This window comes from Sciurus vulgaris, assembly GCF_902686455.1.
Source record: "Sciurus vulgaris genome assembly, chromosome: 1".
In the NCBI taxonomy this organism is placed as follows: Eukaryota; Metazoa; Chordata; class Mammalia; order Rodentia; family Sciuridae; genus Sciurus; species Sciurus vulgaris.
This window is the reverse complement of record NC_136461.1, coordinates 201,057,339-201,076,405: the sequence shown is the minus strand read 5'-3', so window position 1 is coordinate 201,076,405 and position 19,067 is coordinate 201,057,339. Positions and strand designations below refer to the sequence as shown.

Here is a 19,067-nt window from a genome sequence, read left to right as displayed (position 1 = left end):
CTTTATGAAAAAATCTGTAGTCTTCTGATACTTCATAAATTCATTGTTCCAAATTGCAGCTCTTTTCACTGCTCTGAAAAAGTCACAATTTGTCCATTGTCAGAGAACGTTTTTACCCCTTCTGTAACAAATAAGGCCACAATAAAAAGTAAATAAGAACAGGCTCTGATGTTTCTTATCACATTGATTTATGAGATTCTCTTGGTATATACTTGAGCATAGAATTGTTAGATTATAGGGTATTCAGTGTTTCAATTAATTAGAATGTCATGTTTTCTACAGTGATTATAACAATTTATAATATATTTTGGGTGAGAGATACAAATCTTTGTGGCAACACTTGATATTGTCAGCTTAATTTTTACTTAACCTAATGAATGCAGAATGATATTTCATATGGTGTTAGTTAAGTGTCAAGGTTGAAGGATGTTTTTTTCTCCCCCTTCTGTTTACTTGCCTTTGTGTGTGTGTGTGTGTGCCTGTGTGTTTGAAAATGCTTGTTTATAGCTGGGTGCAGTGGCACATGCCTGTAATCACAGTGACTTGGGAGGCTGAGACAGAAGGATTGGAATGAGGCCAGGTTCTGCAACTTAGTGAGATCCTGTCTCAATAAAAAAGCCTGGGGTATAACTCAGTGGTAGAGTGCTCCTGATGACTATGATCCATTAAAAAAAAACTGATTTCACTGTCTTGTTCTACTGAGTTCAGTATATTAGATACTGATTCATTTTTTTGGAGGGGAGGGGAGGGGAGGGGAGGGGAAGGGAGATACCAGAGATTGAATCCAGGGATGCTTAACCGCTGAACAACATCCCCAGCCTGATACTCATTCTTTCTCTGATATATGTGCGATCAGTATCTTTTTATAGCTCAGTGGTTTATATGCTCAATTTTTTTAATGTCTTGATAAACAGAAGTTCTTGATGTTATTTTGATCAGATTTATCCATCTTTTCATTTGTGGTTAATCCTTTAAGTTTTTGTATCCTTTAAGTTAAGTCCTTTTCTTCCTCGGAATTGAAAAGAAGTATTCTGTACTTTCTTCTAGAAGTGTGGAGGTTTTCCTTACAAAGTTAAGTTTTTAATCTCATGGAAACTGACTTTTTACCTACCTGTGTACTAAGGATTGAACCAGAGACTCCCACGTGTTATGCAAGTGCTCTACCAATGAGCTACATCTAGCCCCCGCCCCACCTTTGAGAGTCTCTCCATATTGCCCAGGCTGGCCTCAAACTCGGGATTCTCCTGCTTTAGTCTCCCAGGTAGCTAGGATTACAGGTGTGTACCACCATATCTAGCCTGTGGGAAACTGATGTTTCTGCCTGATGTAGAATAGGGATTTTTTTCTTTACGAATAGCAGCTACCCCAGCCTCATTTATGCAACAGTCTCCTCCTTTGCCCCCCGCCACAGTCTGCAATGTGATCATTTGCCTGTTTTTCATAGTCTGTATGTGTTTATTGGGCTGCATATTCTGCTTCTGGACAGTGTGTTCTTTTCATTTGCCAGTCTTTATTTCAATATCATTCTGTCTTTATTATTATGGTATTGTTTTGCATCTTGATGTCTGATTGGGCAAGTTGTCCTACTTGATTCCGTAATCATTTTGAGTGTTCTTCAGTTTTTGCTTTTCCATGTCAATTTTAGAATCTGCTTTTACTTCACAAAAGAATCCTTATGGGATTTTGGTTGGATATGCATTTGTGTGAATTTGGGAGAATTTATGAATTTATAAAAATTATCCTTACAGTATTGAATTTCTAGGTATGAATGTTACATCTTTGTATTTACTTATGGCTTTCTATAAATTTTTATGACTTTTCTTTGTAGGTATTGTACAACTTGTGTTAGATTTATTTCTTGTTACTGAATTGCTTTTCATTACAATGATATCTGTGGGAAGGGGATTATTTTTTCTTTTTACTTGAGATGAAACACAGCTGACATCTTTGTACCGATAATAAGGAGTTCTCTTGCCAAATTTGTGAATCATACAACTTTAGGGTTTTCTTTGTAAGCAATCATTTTTTTTTCATAGTTAGACCATTTCAGAGCCTTTCTTATTTAATCCAAAAAATGAAATTCCATTCAATAAATACTGTTTCCTTAAATTTTTTTTAAAGAATTCATAAACTCAACACCCAAAAAAAAAAAAAAAAAAAAAAAAAACAGTAAATAGGCAAAGGAACTGAATAGGTACGTTACAGAAGAAACACCAATATTTAACAAATATATGAAAAAATGTTCAACGTCTCTAGGAAGTATAAAAATGAAAGTTAAAACTACACTGAGATTCCTTTTCACTCCGGTTAGAATGGCAGTTATCAAGAATACAAGTAACAATAAAGATAGGCGAGGATGTGGCGGGGGGGTAGTTCACTCATACATTGCTGGTGGAACTGCAGTTGGTGCAACCATTATGGAAAGCAGTATGGAGATTCCTCAGAAAACTTGGAATGGAACTACCATTTGACCCAGTTATCCCCCTTGGTTTATACCTAATGGACTCTAAAAAAATCAGCATATTAGAAGGATGCAGCCATATCAATGTTTGTAAGAGCTCAATTTATAGTAGCCAAGTCAGGTGCCCTTCAACAGATGAATGGATAAAGAAAATGTGGCATATATACACAATGGAATATTACTCAGCCATAAAGAAGGATGAAATTATGGCATTTGTTGGTAAATGGATTAAACTGGAGAATGTCATGCCAAGTGAAATAAGCCAGTCCCAAAAACCCAAAGGCCGAATATTCTCTGAAGGATAAAGAGGGGAAGAATAGAAGTTGATTCTATTAGACAAAGGGGGGTGAAGGGAAGGGAAAGGGGAGGGGAATAGGAAAGACAATAGAATTAACTGGACATAACTTTCCTATGTTCCTATATGACTACATGACCCGTGTAACTCCATATCATGCACAACCACAAGAATGGGATCCTAATTAGAATAAATTGTACTCCATTTATGCATAATATGTCAAAATATACTGTCACATATATATCTAAATACAATTTTTAAATTTTAAACCTTTGGTTTCTTCCTTTCAACTTTTAACTCCTGCTGGGACCTGCAATTCAGTGTTGAACATAAATAGTGATAGTGTACATCCTTGTCTCAATTCAGGTTTAAAGAGAAAGTTTCTAATATCTTTCCACTAAGAATCCTGTTTATCCTAAGCTTTTTGACAAAGGTAGATAACCTTTTATTATTTTTATTCTTACTTTACGAAGGATTTTTTCTAATCACATAGAGTATAGCTCTCATTAACATTTTCTGAATCTTTTAAGATAATCTGTATGGTGGTTTTCCTTTAATCTCTTAGTGTCATTGGAACAATTTTTAGATAATTTGCATTTCTGAAATAAGTCAGATTGTATCATGATTTTAAAAAAAACCTTTTTAATTTGAACAACAAACTAAAACTTGACACAATTTTGGATATTTATATTTTTAGCAGGATGTATAAATTCAGAGAGGTATTTAGTTAATTCATTCTAAAGTTGTTTTCATTATATATAGAATTGTAAAGTTCTCTTCTTCATTTGTCATTACCTCTTGTTTTAGTCCTTTAAAATTAAATCGTGTGCAGGTTTCAGAAGGAATTGTGAACATACAGAGTAGATAAATGAACAGCACTAAAATCACTATTTGTATCTTAATTTTTTAAATTTGCAATTTTAGAGCATTTGAACTTCTAGAGCTACAAAATTGGGTATGTGTACTTGTTTTATAGAACATATCTTAAATCTGTGGAATCTTTAGCTCAACCTGATTGCGTACAACACCTGCTGTCAGAATGCGTTTTATAGTCTTTGTATTTATTGCTGTACATTGCAAAACACACCTGAGTTGAGGTATCAAAACACACGAAACAAAACAAAAAAGCCTATTGCAGAATATCTAGTAGTCAGGACAACCAGGAGATCCAGAGTAAGAAGATTCTAAGTCACTTTCCCAAAGCTAGGTGATCATCTTAAACAAGCCCTTGCCTGCACTTTGTTATTGTTGTTAATTTTAGTGAGCCACATCCCCAGTCCTTTTTATTTTTTATTTTGAGGTAGGGTCTCACTAAATCTTCCTGCCTTAGCCTCTCGAGTCACTGGAATTACAGGTGTGCACCACCGTGCCTGGTCATAGGTTATTTTTTAAGGAATCATTTTAAATTTTAAAATAAAAGAAAGTATTATTTGTGTTTGTGTTATAGAAATTCACATTTACAGAAAGGAATATTATAATCGTTATGTATTAAACAGTTTGTTTCCTGGAAAAAAATTTTTATCTTTCTCTTTCTTCTCTCCTTTCCTCTGAACTTCTCTCATTCCCTTTGCCTTTTTCCTAATCATGACCTTGGACAAGACACTTAACCCTTTAAAATCTGATTTCTCATGAGTGAAAAGGGGCTAATAATTTTACTAAGTTTTTAGGCTTCACTGAAATAAATAATGCAAAGCGTTTAGCAGTGTCTCAAACACAGCGGGTACTTATGAAAAGGCAACCAAGTAGAAAAGGATAATTTTGCTCAGTTTTACAGGTTTATATTTAGTGCCTGATGTAGGAAATTCAGACATGACGTGGGACCTTAACAGAAAAATGGGAAAGGACTAGTTTACACAAGAATGGGGGAAAAGTGTCTACCACATTAGTAGTTAAAAAACTGTGGAAGAAGGGACCGTAGTCTGCATACACCTACAGGCACGCTTCAAGGATGCTGTGAGATTGACCTTTGTAATGTTCTGATGACTATAAACGAGAATCTATCTTTGGATAGCAATTAAGCTTTAGGTATCAAGACTTTGATGTGTCCTAAACATTTGTAAGTTATTTTAACAAAGATTTATGTGGGTCATAGCCAGGATAATTACAGAGTGTTCATGTGGTTTTCTGCACAGGGATGCCCCATCTATGGATGTGTCATGTACAGTGTAGACATATCACTTCTGGGATTATGGCTGTGTATGGAGATTCTTGGCCTTCTGGGCCTGGTACAAGCAGCTGCCTGGTATATAAACTCACACTATACATATGGCATGCCAGGACTCAGGAAAGCTTTTGTGTGCATACTCCATGGCCACACAGGTGTGTATGAAGTGTCATCCAGACTGAGCTCTGGGCAGCCCCTGGAGCTCCGTCTGCCCTCTTAGAGGGCTGATTCCTTCCTATCCTCTGACACTCAGACTACCCACCTCCAAATCCTACCCTGATACATATCTCCTGCCTTCTCTTCTGATAGATTCAATATGGATGTGGTAGTTTCATCAGAGAAATTCAGGGCAAGACTGCCTGGCACTTGCTTAGGTATGTTTGTGCCTAGATGTTAAAGGATTATGTTTGTAAGTAGACAAGAGTATGATTCATGGGTGCAGGGACACATATATGTACTGCCTGGATTATTGCTTATTAATGGGTTCTTAAATACCAGTCCAGGCAGAGCTACCTGTGTAGTTGTTCAGGTTGTAAAACAAAATACCAGATCATAAAGATGTTTGTATGAGAATCAGATAGATAACATTTTCTAATCTACACAAAGTCCTTATGTGCTTGGGGATGTAGCATTGTAAGAGCAAAGTATTTGGAAAAATGTATTTATGTATATGATAGGATGGTACATAAATGATTAAAAGTAGTTTTTTTGGAACTTTTTTTATGATATGGAAATATTGCTTATGATATGAATGACGAATAACAGGATTAATATAAAATGACCAAATGTATATTTTGGATATATGTATAAAAGTAGAAGGAAAAATAAATTACTACAAATAGATTTGGTTATGGAATTATAGGTAGTGATACTCATTTTTTCTTAGAGTTCTGGATTTTTCTTTTTTTTTAAGAACCAGGAAGTGAACCCAGGGGCATGTTACCAGTGAGCCACATCTCCAGCCCTTTTAATTAATTAATTAATTAATTAATTAATATTTTGAGACAGAGTCTTGAATAGTAGCTTAGGGCCTCGCTAAATTGCTGCAGCAGGTTGAACTTGGGATTCTCCCACCTCAGCCTCTTTGCCACTGGGATTATCTCTGTGTATTTTGTATAGTGAGTATATAAAAGGGAAAATTAAAATCGTATGAAATTTTTACATCCTAAGAAAAATAAAGTTGATCTTCTGAAGCCCTGGAGTTACCTATTTAGCTGTTACTGACAGTTTACATGTTTAAGGTCTGAATATAAAAAACTTTTTTTTAAGCTAATGACATGTTGATATTTCCCTTAGGCAATATTGTAAATCCTTAGGAACTTGGGTTTATAATACAGATTAAGGATTTCTTGATGGTATCAGTTTTTAAATGCTAAAATATACTAAATACTTAGATAATAGTTGTCCCTCAGTACCAGTGGAGGATTGATTCCAGGCCCATAACGCTCCATACCAGAATCTGCAGATACTTAGTTCTTTACGTAAATGCACAATACTTGCATCTAACCTATTCTGAAAAGTATAACTTTCAATATAGTATCAAACTAGAGAAATATGTATATCTTACTATTATTTTAATATTAAGAAAGTCGTGACCATGTTTAATTAAACTAACATTTTCCTTAATCTTCACACATTCTATATTTGCTATCTTACAAATAAAGGATACTGATGCTCAGATAGTTTAAATAAGTGGAAGTCTTCATTTCACAAACAATAAACAGATATTCAAGGCACTTAATAGTGTAAATAAGTCATAACTCAACCTTGGTCTTATTCCAGAGCCAGTGCTTCAGTTTGCTGTATTTTCATATGTATGCTTACTATTTTGCCTTCCTAAATTATGATGATCTTTCCTCTTGATTATATACATTCACATAAACTATCAAGACATTTTGATATGCTTTATTTTTAGTTTTTATAAGAGTAACTATGTCTTTCCACTTCAAATTTATCATGATTTAAATTTTAGTGTTTTACTCTTCCAGAGAAAGTAAAGTACTATATTTTTTAAGATTTAGTTTTGAGAAATTAAACTCTAATCCACAAATATAAACCAGGAAGTGTCTGTCTCAGTTTTCCATGGACTATTTCAGTGACACTTAGGAAATTTTTTGTTTTTCATTGTCCTGTGATTGTACATTTCTTACCTAGAATGTTCTCAAAAAGTTTTTGTCACCTTTTCATTCTCGTTCAAATTTCTGTCTTCAGACTCCATTTCAGACACCAGGGCTTCAGAAAATCTTTCCTAACACCTACTATAACTTGGAAATACTCTTAATTGCCACATTAAGTCACTCGGCACTTCTGAAGAACACATTGTTTTTCATCAGAGCATCTCCTGAGATATCTGTACTGGTATTAGGTATACAGTAAACTTTGATAAATATTTGTTTTCTTTTTCTTTTTATATACATCTGGACCTTTTCTGATTTCTTGTTCTTTCCCCCAAACTATACCAGTTTCATACATTTCTGTTTTTGTTAATAATGACTGGTCCTTCTTTTCTGTTTTGTAGAAAAATTTTTGCCAAATGAATATAGAATACTTTTTAAAAGTTCTTAAATTAAAACTTACGCATGTGTTTGTTAGAATTAAATAATGCTCTTTGTGTATGTGTGTGGTGCTGAGGTTAAACCCAGGGCCTCATGGATACTAGGTAAGTACTGTACCACTGAGTTATAACCCCAGCCAATAATGCAATTTTATAATTTTATTTGATCTGGAAACATGCTTAGTAGGCCTGATAATTCAAGTATTATTTTTCATTACTAACATGGTTTTTAAGATTGTTTTGTGAGATGGATGTGGTCTTGAGTTAAAGGCCAGCCTGGGTAACATAGCAAGACCAGTCACACAAAACAAAAATGATTGTTTTCTGTATGGCACGGGGACCTTAAACAAATCGAATTTGATTATATTGTATCATATACTGAAATGGAGGAGGAGTGCAGCCTAGGTTGCATAAACCAGTTAGATTTATGTACCATCACTTGAAATACTATAGTGCTATCCTCACAGGTAACACAGTGCTCTGAAGTCGTAGCTTTATAGCTCTCTGTCTTGTCTTTTGCTGAAGGCAAAGAAATTTTAACACTTAAAAAACTTCTGGACTTACAGTCAAGTGATGCCTGGGTTTTCCAATTGAAGTATTGACTTTATTTCTACAGTCAATATTGACTAAATTTTCTAAAGGTGAATATAATTAGAGATCTTTTAATAAGTCCGGGTTAAAAATTTCACAGTGGTTTTATGCAGATGGCACTACAGTTTATGGAAGTGGCCAGCCAAGCCATTTATTTAGTGCTGGTGACCACAGTGAGCCGTAGGGAAAGAAGTTTTGCTTTGGCCAAAAAAAACAAAAAAAAAAAAAAAAAAAAAAGATGATTCATCCAGTTTGTAATAACATTGATCGAAGAAGCACTTTTGAGGAAAGCCACAGTGGTTAGGCCCTTCAAACATAAATAACTCCCATTCATACTGTAACTGATAGAAGGGAGTGAATTAATATATAATAAATTATAGACAAAATGAAATTCTAGAGCAGAAGTTTCAGATGGATGGTTTTTTTTGACCTACTGTTTCTAAAACTTATTTCATTAGTTGGCTGTGTCTAAAATCTGACATGAATGTCTAGCACTGGATCCCCTGCATTTTCGGCATGGGATATAATAGCAGTGACACAGTGCCAATATGTGTGCATGAAACACATACATATTGATTGCCCTAGTTAGCATTTCTGTCAAAGGTGGCCGCAGCCAACCTCATATGCATTTAACTTTGCAACATATGTCTTAGAGCCTCTTGAATACAGAAGAAACAGTAGATATAACACTGCTCATTCAGCTGAATCTTCAGCTTCGAGTTAATCAGATAACAGGTGAGAGGATTTTAGTTGTGAGAGGGTAGGTGGAATATTGAGTGTACAAAAGAGAGTAGCAGAAGAGGAGCCCAGAGTTGTTGTTTTTTTTTTTTTTAACATGTGATTGGTCTTTCTTTTATATCCTAATTACAATATTAGCAGAAACATGTACTCCCCAATTTTTCCATATATCTTATGCAGTTTTGATAAGTATCCTAATTTTTTAAATAATTCATTTATTTTGATTCATTGTAAGCAAATGGGATACAACTTGCTTAGAACCCAGCATTTTTAACCTAAGTAACTAAAAGGAAAATGTTATCACCTGAGAGAGGGGAGGTCACCAGTAGGTCACATTCTAGGGGGGAAGTTGAAAAATTCAGTCTTGGACATGTTAAGTTTGAACACATCTTATTAGAGATACTGAATAGACGGTGGCTGTGTGAATGTGAAGTTGGAGAGAACTGTCTAGACTTGACATGAAAATTTGAGATATGTAGCTGATACATTAAGCCATGAGATGGAATCAGATGACAAAGGGAGTAGAGGACCGGATCTCTGGACATGTCAGGAGCTTGAGGGAAGAGGAGCATCTAGTAAGTTAAGATGAAAGGAAGAGGGAATGTGGTTTTCCTGGAACACAAGCATCTGAATCAGGTTTCATCCCAGAAGCAGAGTCTGAGACAGGGTCTTTTTTGCAGGTAATTTATTTGGGACCTGTTAATAAGAAATAGAAGTTGGAAGACGGAGGCAGGTGAAACAGGAAGAGAGAGAGCCAATCCATGGGTACATTATTGAGCTGGTCATTTCTGTGAGCACCTAGGACTTGATCCTGAGGAGGCCCTCTGAGAAGATGAGAAAAATGTACTTGGAGCTGGAACAAGTTATTTGTCTACCAAGTCTCATCTCCCATTGGTCAGGGGTTGCCCATGGTTTTAACACATCTACACTTCTAGGTTTGTACGTGTCTCTGGATGACTGAAGAGTTTTTAGGCATTTCATATTATAAATCCTAAAGGAGAAAGTGAGCCATCAAGGATGCAGCTAAGGGGAGATGTGTCAGCTGGAATGAAAATGTGAGGTGGGCACAAGAGGTGTCCTGTATAGCTCACCCCTTTGCACCTGTTACTAAGTGCTGTTTACCAAGTCCAACCTACTACAAAAACTTTCAAAGTGGTAGCTGACCACAATCTCCACAATAAATGTATAACTTGAAGGTTTATGTGGCTCATCATTTTAGTCCTCTACCACCAGTTCTAAATTTTTTTTTTTTTTTTACCTTCAGCTATTATCATAACAGGCTTTTTCCTGCTAGAGTGACCCAGACCTTCTCCAAAGGTCCACTGCCATTAATTGTTTTACTTTTTCTGTGGCAATTTTTGTTCAGTTACATCAGCCAGTGGACATGGCCACATTATTCGAGTTCACTAGGTTCTTGGTATATTCTGTCCACTCTTCATCGGATAGCATCATCCATAGGTCCTTATGGTTGTTGGGGTCATTTCACCCATCCCACCCCCCCAACACCCCACCCTGTGGAAATGCCTGTCTTAGCGTTCTGGTCCAATGTAAGGAGTCCAGAGGACCAGCGAGTAGTTATTGCTTTAGAATTATGCAGAACCCTGCTTGTGCCTCCTGGCAGAAGCCCCCCCTCTGCCCAAGAATCAGAGTGTTTAATCTTGAGGAGCCTAAATTTTGCCAATCCTGCTTCCATCTATTGTTTCTCAGAAACTATCAGACATATCACCACAGCTCAACTTTTAGAAGACTAAGATCATTTACCATCTTAGAAGATAGTGTCCCCTCAAAGATGTCATCTAGCATACCTAGTTATGTGTTTGTTAAATTCAGGGCTCCTGAGTTATAAAATACAGAATTAGGAAAAGGTGGCTAGGTACATTATTCAGATGTTTCTATCTGTGGAATAAGCTGGTTTGTTATAGTGGCTAGAGTGGCTCTTGGTTGCAAAGTAATTTAAAAAAAAAAGACCAAACAATCTCATTGTAAAGATATTATTTTGTCTAAAATTATTTTAGGCTTCGAGATAGTAAAACCAATCCTAGAGAGGAATTTGTGGTTTACTTGAAGTTTTGCCAAATTATGCCTCTAGTAAATCATAAATTATTTCCATGGACTGAGGATTTTAGTACCTGTAGTAAAACTGGTTTCTAATACATTGACACCAAATGAATTTCATCTCTGACAAGAATATATAAACATGCCTCTTCTGATAGGTTTAGGCCCCTTTACAAGAATTAAAAGGAATTATTCTCATATTATCCTGTTTCATAAATTGAGAACTATGTATTTTTCTTGGTACACCTATTGATCTTTGGGTGTCTTGAGGTTGTCTTCTCCTCTGTTGGTGTTTTTCAAGGACTTAATATGATGCCTTACTCTTTTTTTTTTTTTTTTCCCAACATTGGGGATCAAACCTAGGGCCTCACACATGCTAGGCAAGTGCTCTACCGCTGAGTTGCATTCCCAACCCTTTTTAATTTTGTTTTCAGATAGAGGATCCCAGGTTAGCCTTGAACTTGTGATCCTCCTGCCTCCTCCCAAGTAACTAGGATAATAGGCAGGTACCACAATACCTGGGGGTGTCTTATTCTTAGGTTGTCTGAACAGTGACTGAATTACTCCAAGGAAATAAATATGTATATATAAAGCATGCATATTATAGCATTCATGGGCTTCATGTTTAAAGTTAGCGATAGTAACTCATTTAAAAGTATAATAATGTTTTAGACTTTCTTCTTTTTTTTCTTTCTTTAAACAGATAGAAGGACAAGAACAGAATCACCAGCACTGGCTGAAGGTAAATATGTCTTTGGGGGAAATGATCGGTCAAATATAAATGAAAAATTATGACTTAAATAAAAACCTACATTGGTTAAATATAATTTAAGGAAAATGTTCTCTATATTGAACTACTAAAAATGTCTTTAAGCTATTAGAAAAGACTTAAGACATTTAAGACTTAGAAAATGAAGTAGGGGAAATTAAATTAATTAGAACTCTTTTTCTTACAGCTCTTTCAATAGGAGAGGTATGTGTTTTTCTTTGAATTCCTTTGTAAGTCATTTTAGCTATCACCTCTAAAGTTCATCAATAAAGGCTAAGTTCTAGTTTTTGTAGTTTTAAAAATGTGTGTATTTATATTCCCACATCCCATTGGAAACTAGAAAGGAAGACACTTTTCTACATTATTTTAAAGAATTCCATCTATTGTTGATTTTGGTCCTTTAGAAAGAAAACTTAAAGAATACTAAACAAAATTATGTAGTTACTGTTAGAACTTACTGAGTATCTAAACACTTATAATCCTGCACTTATTTTTCCCTTGCAATTATTTTTCTCTTTCTTTATTTATTTCTTTTCTTCTCTCCCCCCCTCCCCCCCGTACTGTGGATTGAACGCAGGGGCACTTGACCCCTGAGCCATATCCCTAGCCCTATTTTATATTTATTATTTAGAGACAGGGTTACTTAGTGCCTTGCAGTTGCTGAGCTGGCTTTGAACTCTCGATCCTCCTGCCTCAACCTCCCGAGCTGCTGGGATTGCAGGCATGTGCCACTGAGCCCAGCTGCAGTTATCTTTCTTAAAACAAGTTAATAGGTATTCAAAAATGTATTTTTTTTTTTGTAGATGTACTTTGTGGTCTTCAGGTAAAAACGATCAGTTTAAAAATGTCTTCCTATGTTCTTCTAGTCATGAATGGAATATATATTTATGTTTCAAAACCAGCCTGTCGTTTCGTTAGTGCTGATAGGATAGTTAATCACATTGGTCCTTCCTAGTTGTCACTACAGTGCTTAATTGTTTTGGTGCAAGGATCTCTTTGGTAATCTGTGAAGTCTATGAATCCTGCCCAAGAATAATAATTCATGATTATATGAGATAAAATACATAGGGTTAAAAAAGGAAACCAGTTAGGTTAAAGCACCATTAACACATATTGAAAATATAAATTTGTTTCTTAAAGTATAAGCTTTAGGAAGGATTCTGCTGCTCATTGTGATTTAAATACTGATGAGTCTGTAATAGTTGTAATATAATATGAAAATACCTGTAATTTCCATTAAGACATTCGTAGATACTTAAAACATTACTGTGGTTTTTTGACCATAACTTGATTGAAGGAATTGCCAATTTCATATAGAGGTTAGTAAAATGCTTTTCATCCAGATTTATATCATGACATTATTACTGTGAACTTCTGATTAAAAGCCCCAGATTGAGAACCTCTGTTAGATAAGTCAGCTTGACTTTACTCTTTCTCTATCATACTTGAGAAATGTAGTTCTTTGTGTACTATCTTTAAAAAGTAGTTACACATCCATTCTTTTAAAATATCCTAATTGGCCACGCATGGTATCGCACATCTGAAATCCCTACTACTTGGGAGGCTGAGGTAGGAGGATCACAAGTTTGAGGCCAGCCTGGGGAACTTCATGAGACCCTGTCTCAAATTTTTTTTAAAAAGCCTGGGTGTTGTATCTCAGTGATAGAGTGCTTGCCTAGCATACATGAGGTCCCAGGTTCAATCCCTAGTACTCTCCCCTGCCCTCCCCGCCCCAAAATCCCAGTGGTGTAAGGTAGACATTTGTGAAATACCTTTGAAGGCACTTCTGAGCGCTTTTCAATAATAAGAAAAACCAACAACATATTGTGGAGAAGGAAGTAGTAAAAAAGGATTAAGTCCTGAATACCTACTTCAAAGAACACACATTCTGGTTTAAGGAACATGAAGTAAACAAGTTTGTTGGGTGTACATGCACATGCTTATGTATATGTGTATGTTTATCAGCATGAGATGCTTGAAGTTTTTGACAGAATTGTTGTAATTGCCATTGGAAAAATGCAGACAGTAAGTGCTTGTAGTATGTAAGCACATGAAAATGTAACATCTTGCAGAAAGTAGCCAAATGTTTTGCAGTTCCTTCAGTGGTATGAACTAGAATGGTATTGCACTGGTCTACTCTAGAAACAACCTAGGATGGTGTCACTAAATTCCAATGTTTGTCTAACACCTGGTAACTGATTGCTGCAAATTAGGGAATGGCAGATCTGCTGAAATTCGACCAATAGCAAAAACAGCATTCACTTTGGTTTTGAAAGGGACATGGTACAATATTTAATTTGTCTTTTTTTGTTTGTTTGTTTGATTGTCATGGTGGTAGTGATACTTGATTCTTTCTATCAATGTGATCTGGCTTGATGCCATATTTTAAAGATGTTCTCAAAAGCTGTACTGCCAGGTTTGTTGATTTAAGCGCCACTTTTTCACTCCTTATCTACTTTTGCCTAAGTCACCAGATTTCTCTAGTCCTCAGTTCCCTTTTGTAAAGTTCAGGAATTGAGGTACATGATTTATTCTCTGCTCATGTTTTCTGGCCTTTCTCATACTTTCACTTCCTTGTCTCTTCCTCTTTCTTCCTCAGCAACTTTGGACATATGGTAAAAACATTTAGAGTAGTTTCATGATTTGAGTTGGGCATGGTGATGCATTCCTCTAATCTTAGCTACGTGGGGAAGGGAAGCAGGAGGATTCTAAATTCAAGGTGGGCTTTGGCAACTTAGCAAGATCCTATCTCAAAATAGAAAATAAAAAGGGCTAAGAATGTAGCTCAGTGATAGATTGCCCTAGGATTCAATCTGCAGTACTGAGAAAAGAAAACTAGTTTAGTGATTTGAACTACATAAATTATCTTTTGAATACTATGTGAAAATGTAAAAGCTGTAATAATTAGGTGGCATATTTCATTTAAAAAAGTTTATATGACGTACACGTTGTATTTGATTGTCCTAATTTGAATTCATTTAAAATTATCCCCAGTTCTCTAAAACAAATAGAATAAAATGATACCAGTGTATTTCATTCTTATTACTAAACAAATAACTCTTTGTAGAGCAGCCCTTTTGTTTTTTTGTTTAAGATCAGCGTTTACAATATTATTTAGTCGACGTTATCAGAGCTTGTCATTTGAATAATTATGAAATATTCTTTTTGAATTTACTCAGGAATTTTGTCTCTTCTTCAGCTGAAATAAAATAATATTTTTAAAAAGAATAATAAAATATGTACATTTGGCTGTAATTACTCCCTCCTTGGCAAGATGGGAAGGTAATTCAGTGGTGGTGGTAAAGAATATGGTGGGAAACTACTGTGGTCTAGGTCAACTTTAATATCTTAGCAATAAACATTTGCCTGGTAACCTTGCTGTTGATTTTCTTAACCTTTGGGGAGCTTGCATTTGAATTATTCTTTGGTAGGTAACACATTCCATATACAGTTTGTTTAAATTGTTTTAAAGTCACTTCTTTTACAGAATGTTATTAATTTAGGTATTTTTTTTTTAAAGAATAAGATTTTTCACTTGGATTGTTAATTTTATTAATTCAGTAAATGTTTATGTGTGACACAATGTCTGCTAGAGGCTAGAGTTTCAAAGATGAGATAGATGTAGACTTCTTAGAGGTTTGGAAGAACTTTTCTAGGAAACTATCAAGGAACTGATGTTTTCTACCATTCACAAACTGTTCCAAAGAATATAAAAAGTGTGTAGGCATATGCTTTGATTGAAAAATAGGGGGCTAAGATTATAGGTCAGTCAGTTTTGTGAAGTATTTCAAAATGAAAAATTGGCAAACCAAATCTAGAAATATGTATTAAATGACCAGATAGGTCCCAGAATTACAAGGATGGTTTAACAATAGAAAATGAGTTCATGTAATTTACCATATTCATAGATTAAATGATAGAATGAGTAGTATTAAAAGATGGCAGTTCTGCCTCAGATGATATGCACATTTAATGCCAAATCAAATCAAAATCCCATCAAGATTTCTTATAGGATTCGACAGTCAACATGGATGAATAAAAAGTCAAGAATAGCCAAGGCAGTTTTAAAGAATTAGTTCTTTAATAAGCACAGACCACCAAGAAAAGATGAATAACTGAACTGTGTCACAAATGATACTATAAACAAAGAGATTAGAGACTAGAAGAAGGAAGTATTTGCCTTGTGTATAAGCATCAAAAGATTTGTAGGAAAGGAAAAGGTGGTACATCAGTCAGAATTGAGTTCAGAAAACAAAACCACTCTGGGAATGTCCAAGAATTTAACATAGAAGATTGGTTACAAAAGTATTAAAAAGACTGGAAGAGTGAGAGGGAGAAGTACTATGCTGGAATCCGTAAGTTGTGCTTGCCTCTGATTAGGGCATCCGATATTGGCATCACCCTATTCACATTGCTTCAGTAACTGCCAGCCTGATCGTCAGCTTCTCAAATGGACACAGCCTAACAGGAACTCAGCTGGCAAGGGTTTATGTTTATGGATTGTCAGTCCTGGTTATACAGAGTAGTGGCAGTATAGCTCCAGTTCTCAACTGTAGCAATACAGAAAGGTAGGCATGGGGCTGAGAGAGAGTAGGAGCACAATTGGCAAAGGAAATAAATATGCACTTTACAGATGGCCTAGGAACATATAAGGATGTGCACATTTTTACAGGTAATGAAGAAAGTGCAAATTAAAACAGTGAGATAGTTCACAGTCTGCAAATTAAAGCTTGAGATTTTCAAGCATGGGAAGGAAGAAATCTTTTACCAGTGGATCAGTGAATTGATAGAAGTGCTTTGGAGAGCAAGCCTCCCCCCTAGTAAAGTTGCAGCTGCCTTTTCATTTCTAGATAACTTCTGTAAAGACTCTTGTACATGGGCACAAGTGTATGTGGCATGTGTATGGGTGTATTAGACATAATTTGTTAAGAGTAAAAAGTGGGAAATAATCTGTCAGTAGGGAGAATGAATAAACTACTTTTTCTTGAATAATGGAATAGTAAATAGTGGCCAAAATGAATGACCATGGAAAATTCTTGAAAACCATTGAGTGAGAAAGCCAGTTTTCCAAGAATACTTACGTGTTTCATTTATGCAAATTGAAAAGCAGACCAGTATGGTATTATTTTAAAATACATAACTTTGTATTAGAAAATCTTAAAATGCTGGAAAGGAAGCATGCTTTTAAGATACTGATTACCTTGGGATAGAAAAGTGGGTTAGGAGATAATAGGAGACTAATTGCAAAAAAAAGTGGAGAGGCCATTTGAAGCATATCCAGCTTGCTCCCTGTATTCATAGGTTTATTATCTGGATTTAACCAGTTGGATAGAAAATATTCAGGAAAAAAATCACATCCATACTGAACGTAAACTGACTTTTTTTTTCTTTGTGATTCAGTAAAAATACAGCATAATAGCCATTTATATGGTATTTGCTTAAATAATCTAGAGATGATGTAAAGTATAAAAGTGGATGTGTGCAGGCTGCATGCAAATAATGATGTGATTTTATATGAGATTTGAGTGGCTGTAGATTTCAGGGGATGACTGTATGGTGAAAGTACTGCAGCTTTATCTGGATGATAGAGTATATGAATATTATTTTTAGTCCCATACTTGAGTCTTTGTATTTGAATTAAGGCTTAATTTAAAGATAGGGTAAACAAGAAAGAATTAAGAATCAGCCACTTTAGGAAGCCTTTACTAACTTTAGCAAGGCTGAATTAGGTAATTCCGTAGAAATGTGTTCATAGTGTCCTTTCCTCATTTTTGTAATAGTGTGGCAAATGTCACACTATCTTATCTGGTCTCTTCCATTTGACTCTGATTTCCTCAGTTTCAAATATTCGGCATCTATCACAGTGGTTGGCAAACAGGTGGTAAATAAAGTTGTGTGATTTAAAACAACCACCATCGCTGCCAGGTGCTGTAAACACTAGATATAAAAGTGTTTGAGATTTTGTAAAATGGTAAACTTATAAAAATAGATCATTCATGCTTTGGTGCATGTGTATTGGGAAGAATGCAGGATCGAATTCCAATCCAAGCTTTTTGTTGGGCAGTTTTGAATGAACTAGTCTCATAATCTGAATCCCATCAACATCTTCACATTTTTAAATATTTTTGTTAAATACGAAAGAATATATATGCCCTGTGAATTATAAAAACTAAAACAAGGGAATCTCTTGAATCTGCCAGTAATTGAGGAACTATTATATTCCTTGTGATTTTGAAACTGTCCATTCCTATAGTTATCTCCCCCAGAATTAACAGTATCTTTAATGTTATTTAATTTAGGGTTCTCATAATTTTCTATCTATAGTTTCCTTACTTAGCTTTGTTTCTCCTATTTATCTGTTACATATCTGATGTTAATTTATTTGTACTGTATTATAGTTTATTGAGGGGATATTGCATGTGACCTTTTCATAAGGAATGTCAAGCTCTTATCCCAAAATGGTCATACCAGCAGTATTCCTCTTGCTTTTCCTTCTTTCATCAGTCTAATATACTTTTGAGATATATAATGGAATGAAACTACTTTAAAATGTTATGTTTCCAAGTTAATCATCTTTAAAACTATTGGCAGATATTTATTTTGCAACATGATATTTAAAGAAAGCCATAATTCAATGCAGAATGCTACTCCAACAAAATTAAAAGGGATAACAACTTTGATCATTACTTATGACTCTGGCCTGGTAGCCAGGCTATTTTGAATGTTGACATGAAATAAAATATATTATTAGTTTGTATTCATGGATTTAAAATAGTTTTGAATTTGATAATGTGAATTCAGGATACTATTTTGTCTAATATCTTGATAATTTTTTCAAGAGAAAGCTTTGTACTAAGTACTTATAAAATTCATAATTTTGAGTTTTGTGTTTTGTTTTATTTTGTTTTGTTTGCATATCCCCAAAACACACCATTCTGGATACTCCTGTATTAGTTACCCTGGAACTTTCTACTCAGACCCTTTGTACTACTCAGAACCATTGTAGCATTTCTTTGCTTTCATGTTCTCTATTGGCAGCTCTGATGGTAATTTATATTGGTGGTGTGATTTTTAACACCTGAGGCATAAAAGAGTATAGTAATCTTTGAACCAAACCCAGATACCGTGACAGTCTGATATAATACTCTTATTGTGATTCACTTCCATGTGTTGATCTCCTCATTTATTATACTTACTGTTAATAGCCCGATATCCCACAGAGTTAAATAGCTGAAATAAGATTTTTCATTTTAAAATACAAAATGTGAGTGCATCCACTAGATGTCAGCATAGGAAAGATACAGGATAACATGTATAATTGTAGCCAGAAGCAATATGAGAGATTTAGTCTTGACAACTAAACTGACTTGTGCGAAGTCCCACATTTTGTGAGAGTCAGGATGAGAAACCAAGTCTTTGAATTTTCATTCCATTGTTTGC

General features: G+C 35.0%; 1 protein-coding gene across 11 annotated transcripts in view; it reads left to right on the top strand.

Moving 5' to 3' along the window:
* Positions 1 to 19,067, top strand: part of CYRIB (CYFIP related Rac1 interactor B) — a 137,913-nt gene that overhangs the window by 82,072 nt on the left and 36,774 nt on the right. For 7 of the 11 annotated variants that reach the window (XM_079112418.1, XM_079112412.1, XM_079112416.1 and 4 more), the window contains one exon: positions 11,562 to 11,600. The exons of 2 other annotated variants lie outside the window; for them this stretch is intronic. Coding sequence is in view for 1 of the 9 variants with exons in the window: in XM_079112415.1 (XP_078968541.1) it covers positions 11,562 to 11,600 (39 nt within the window). In the remaining 8 variants the exon portion in view is untranslated. Of the gene's footprint in view, positions 1 to 11,561; positions 11,601 to 11,807; positions 11,832 to 19,067 lie in introns of those variants that run through there. 2 more of the 11 variants (XM_079112420.1, XM_079112413.1) reach the window with 2 other exon arrangements.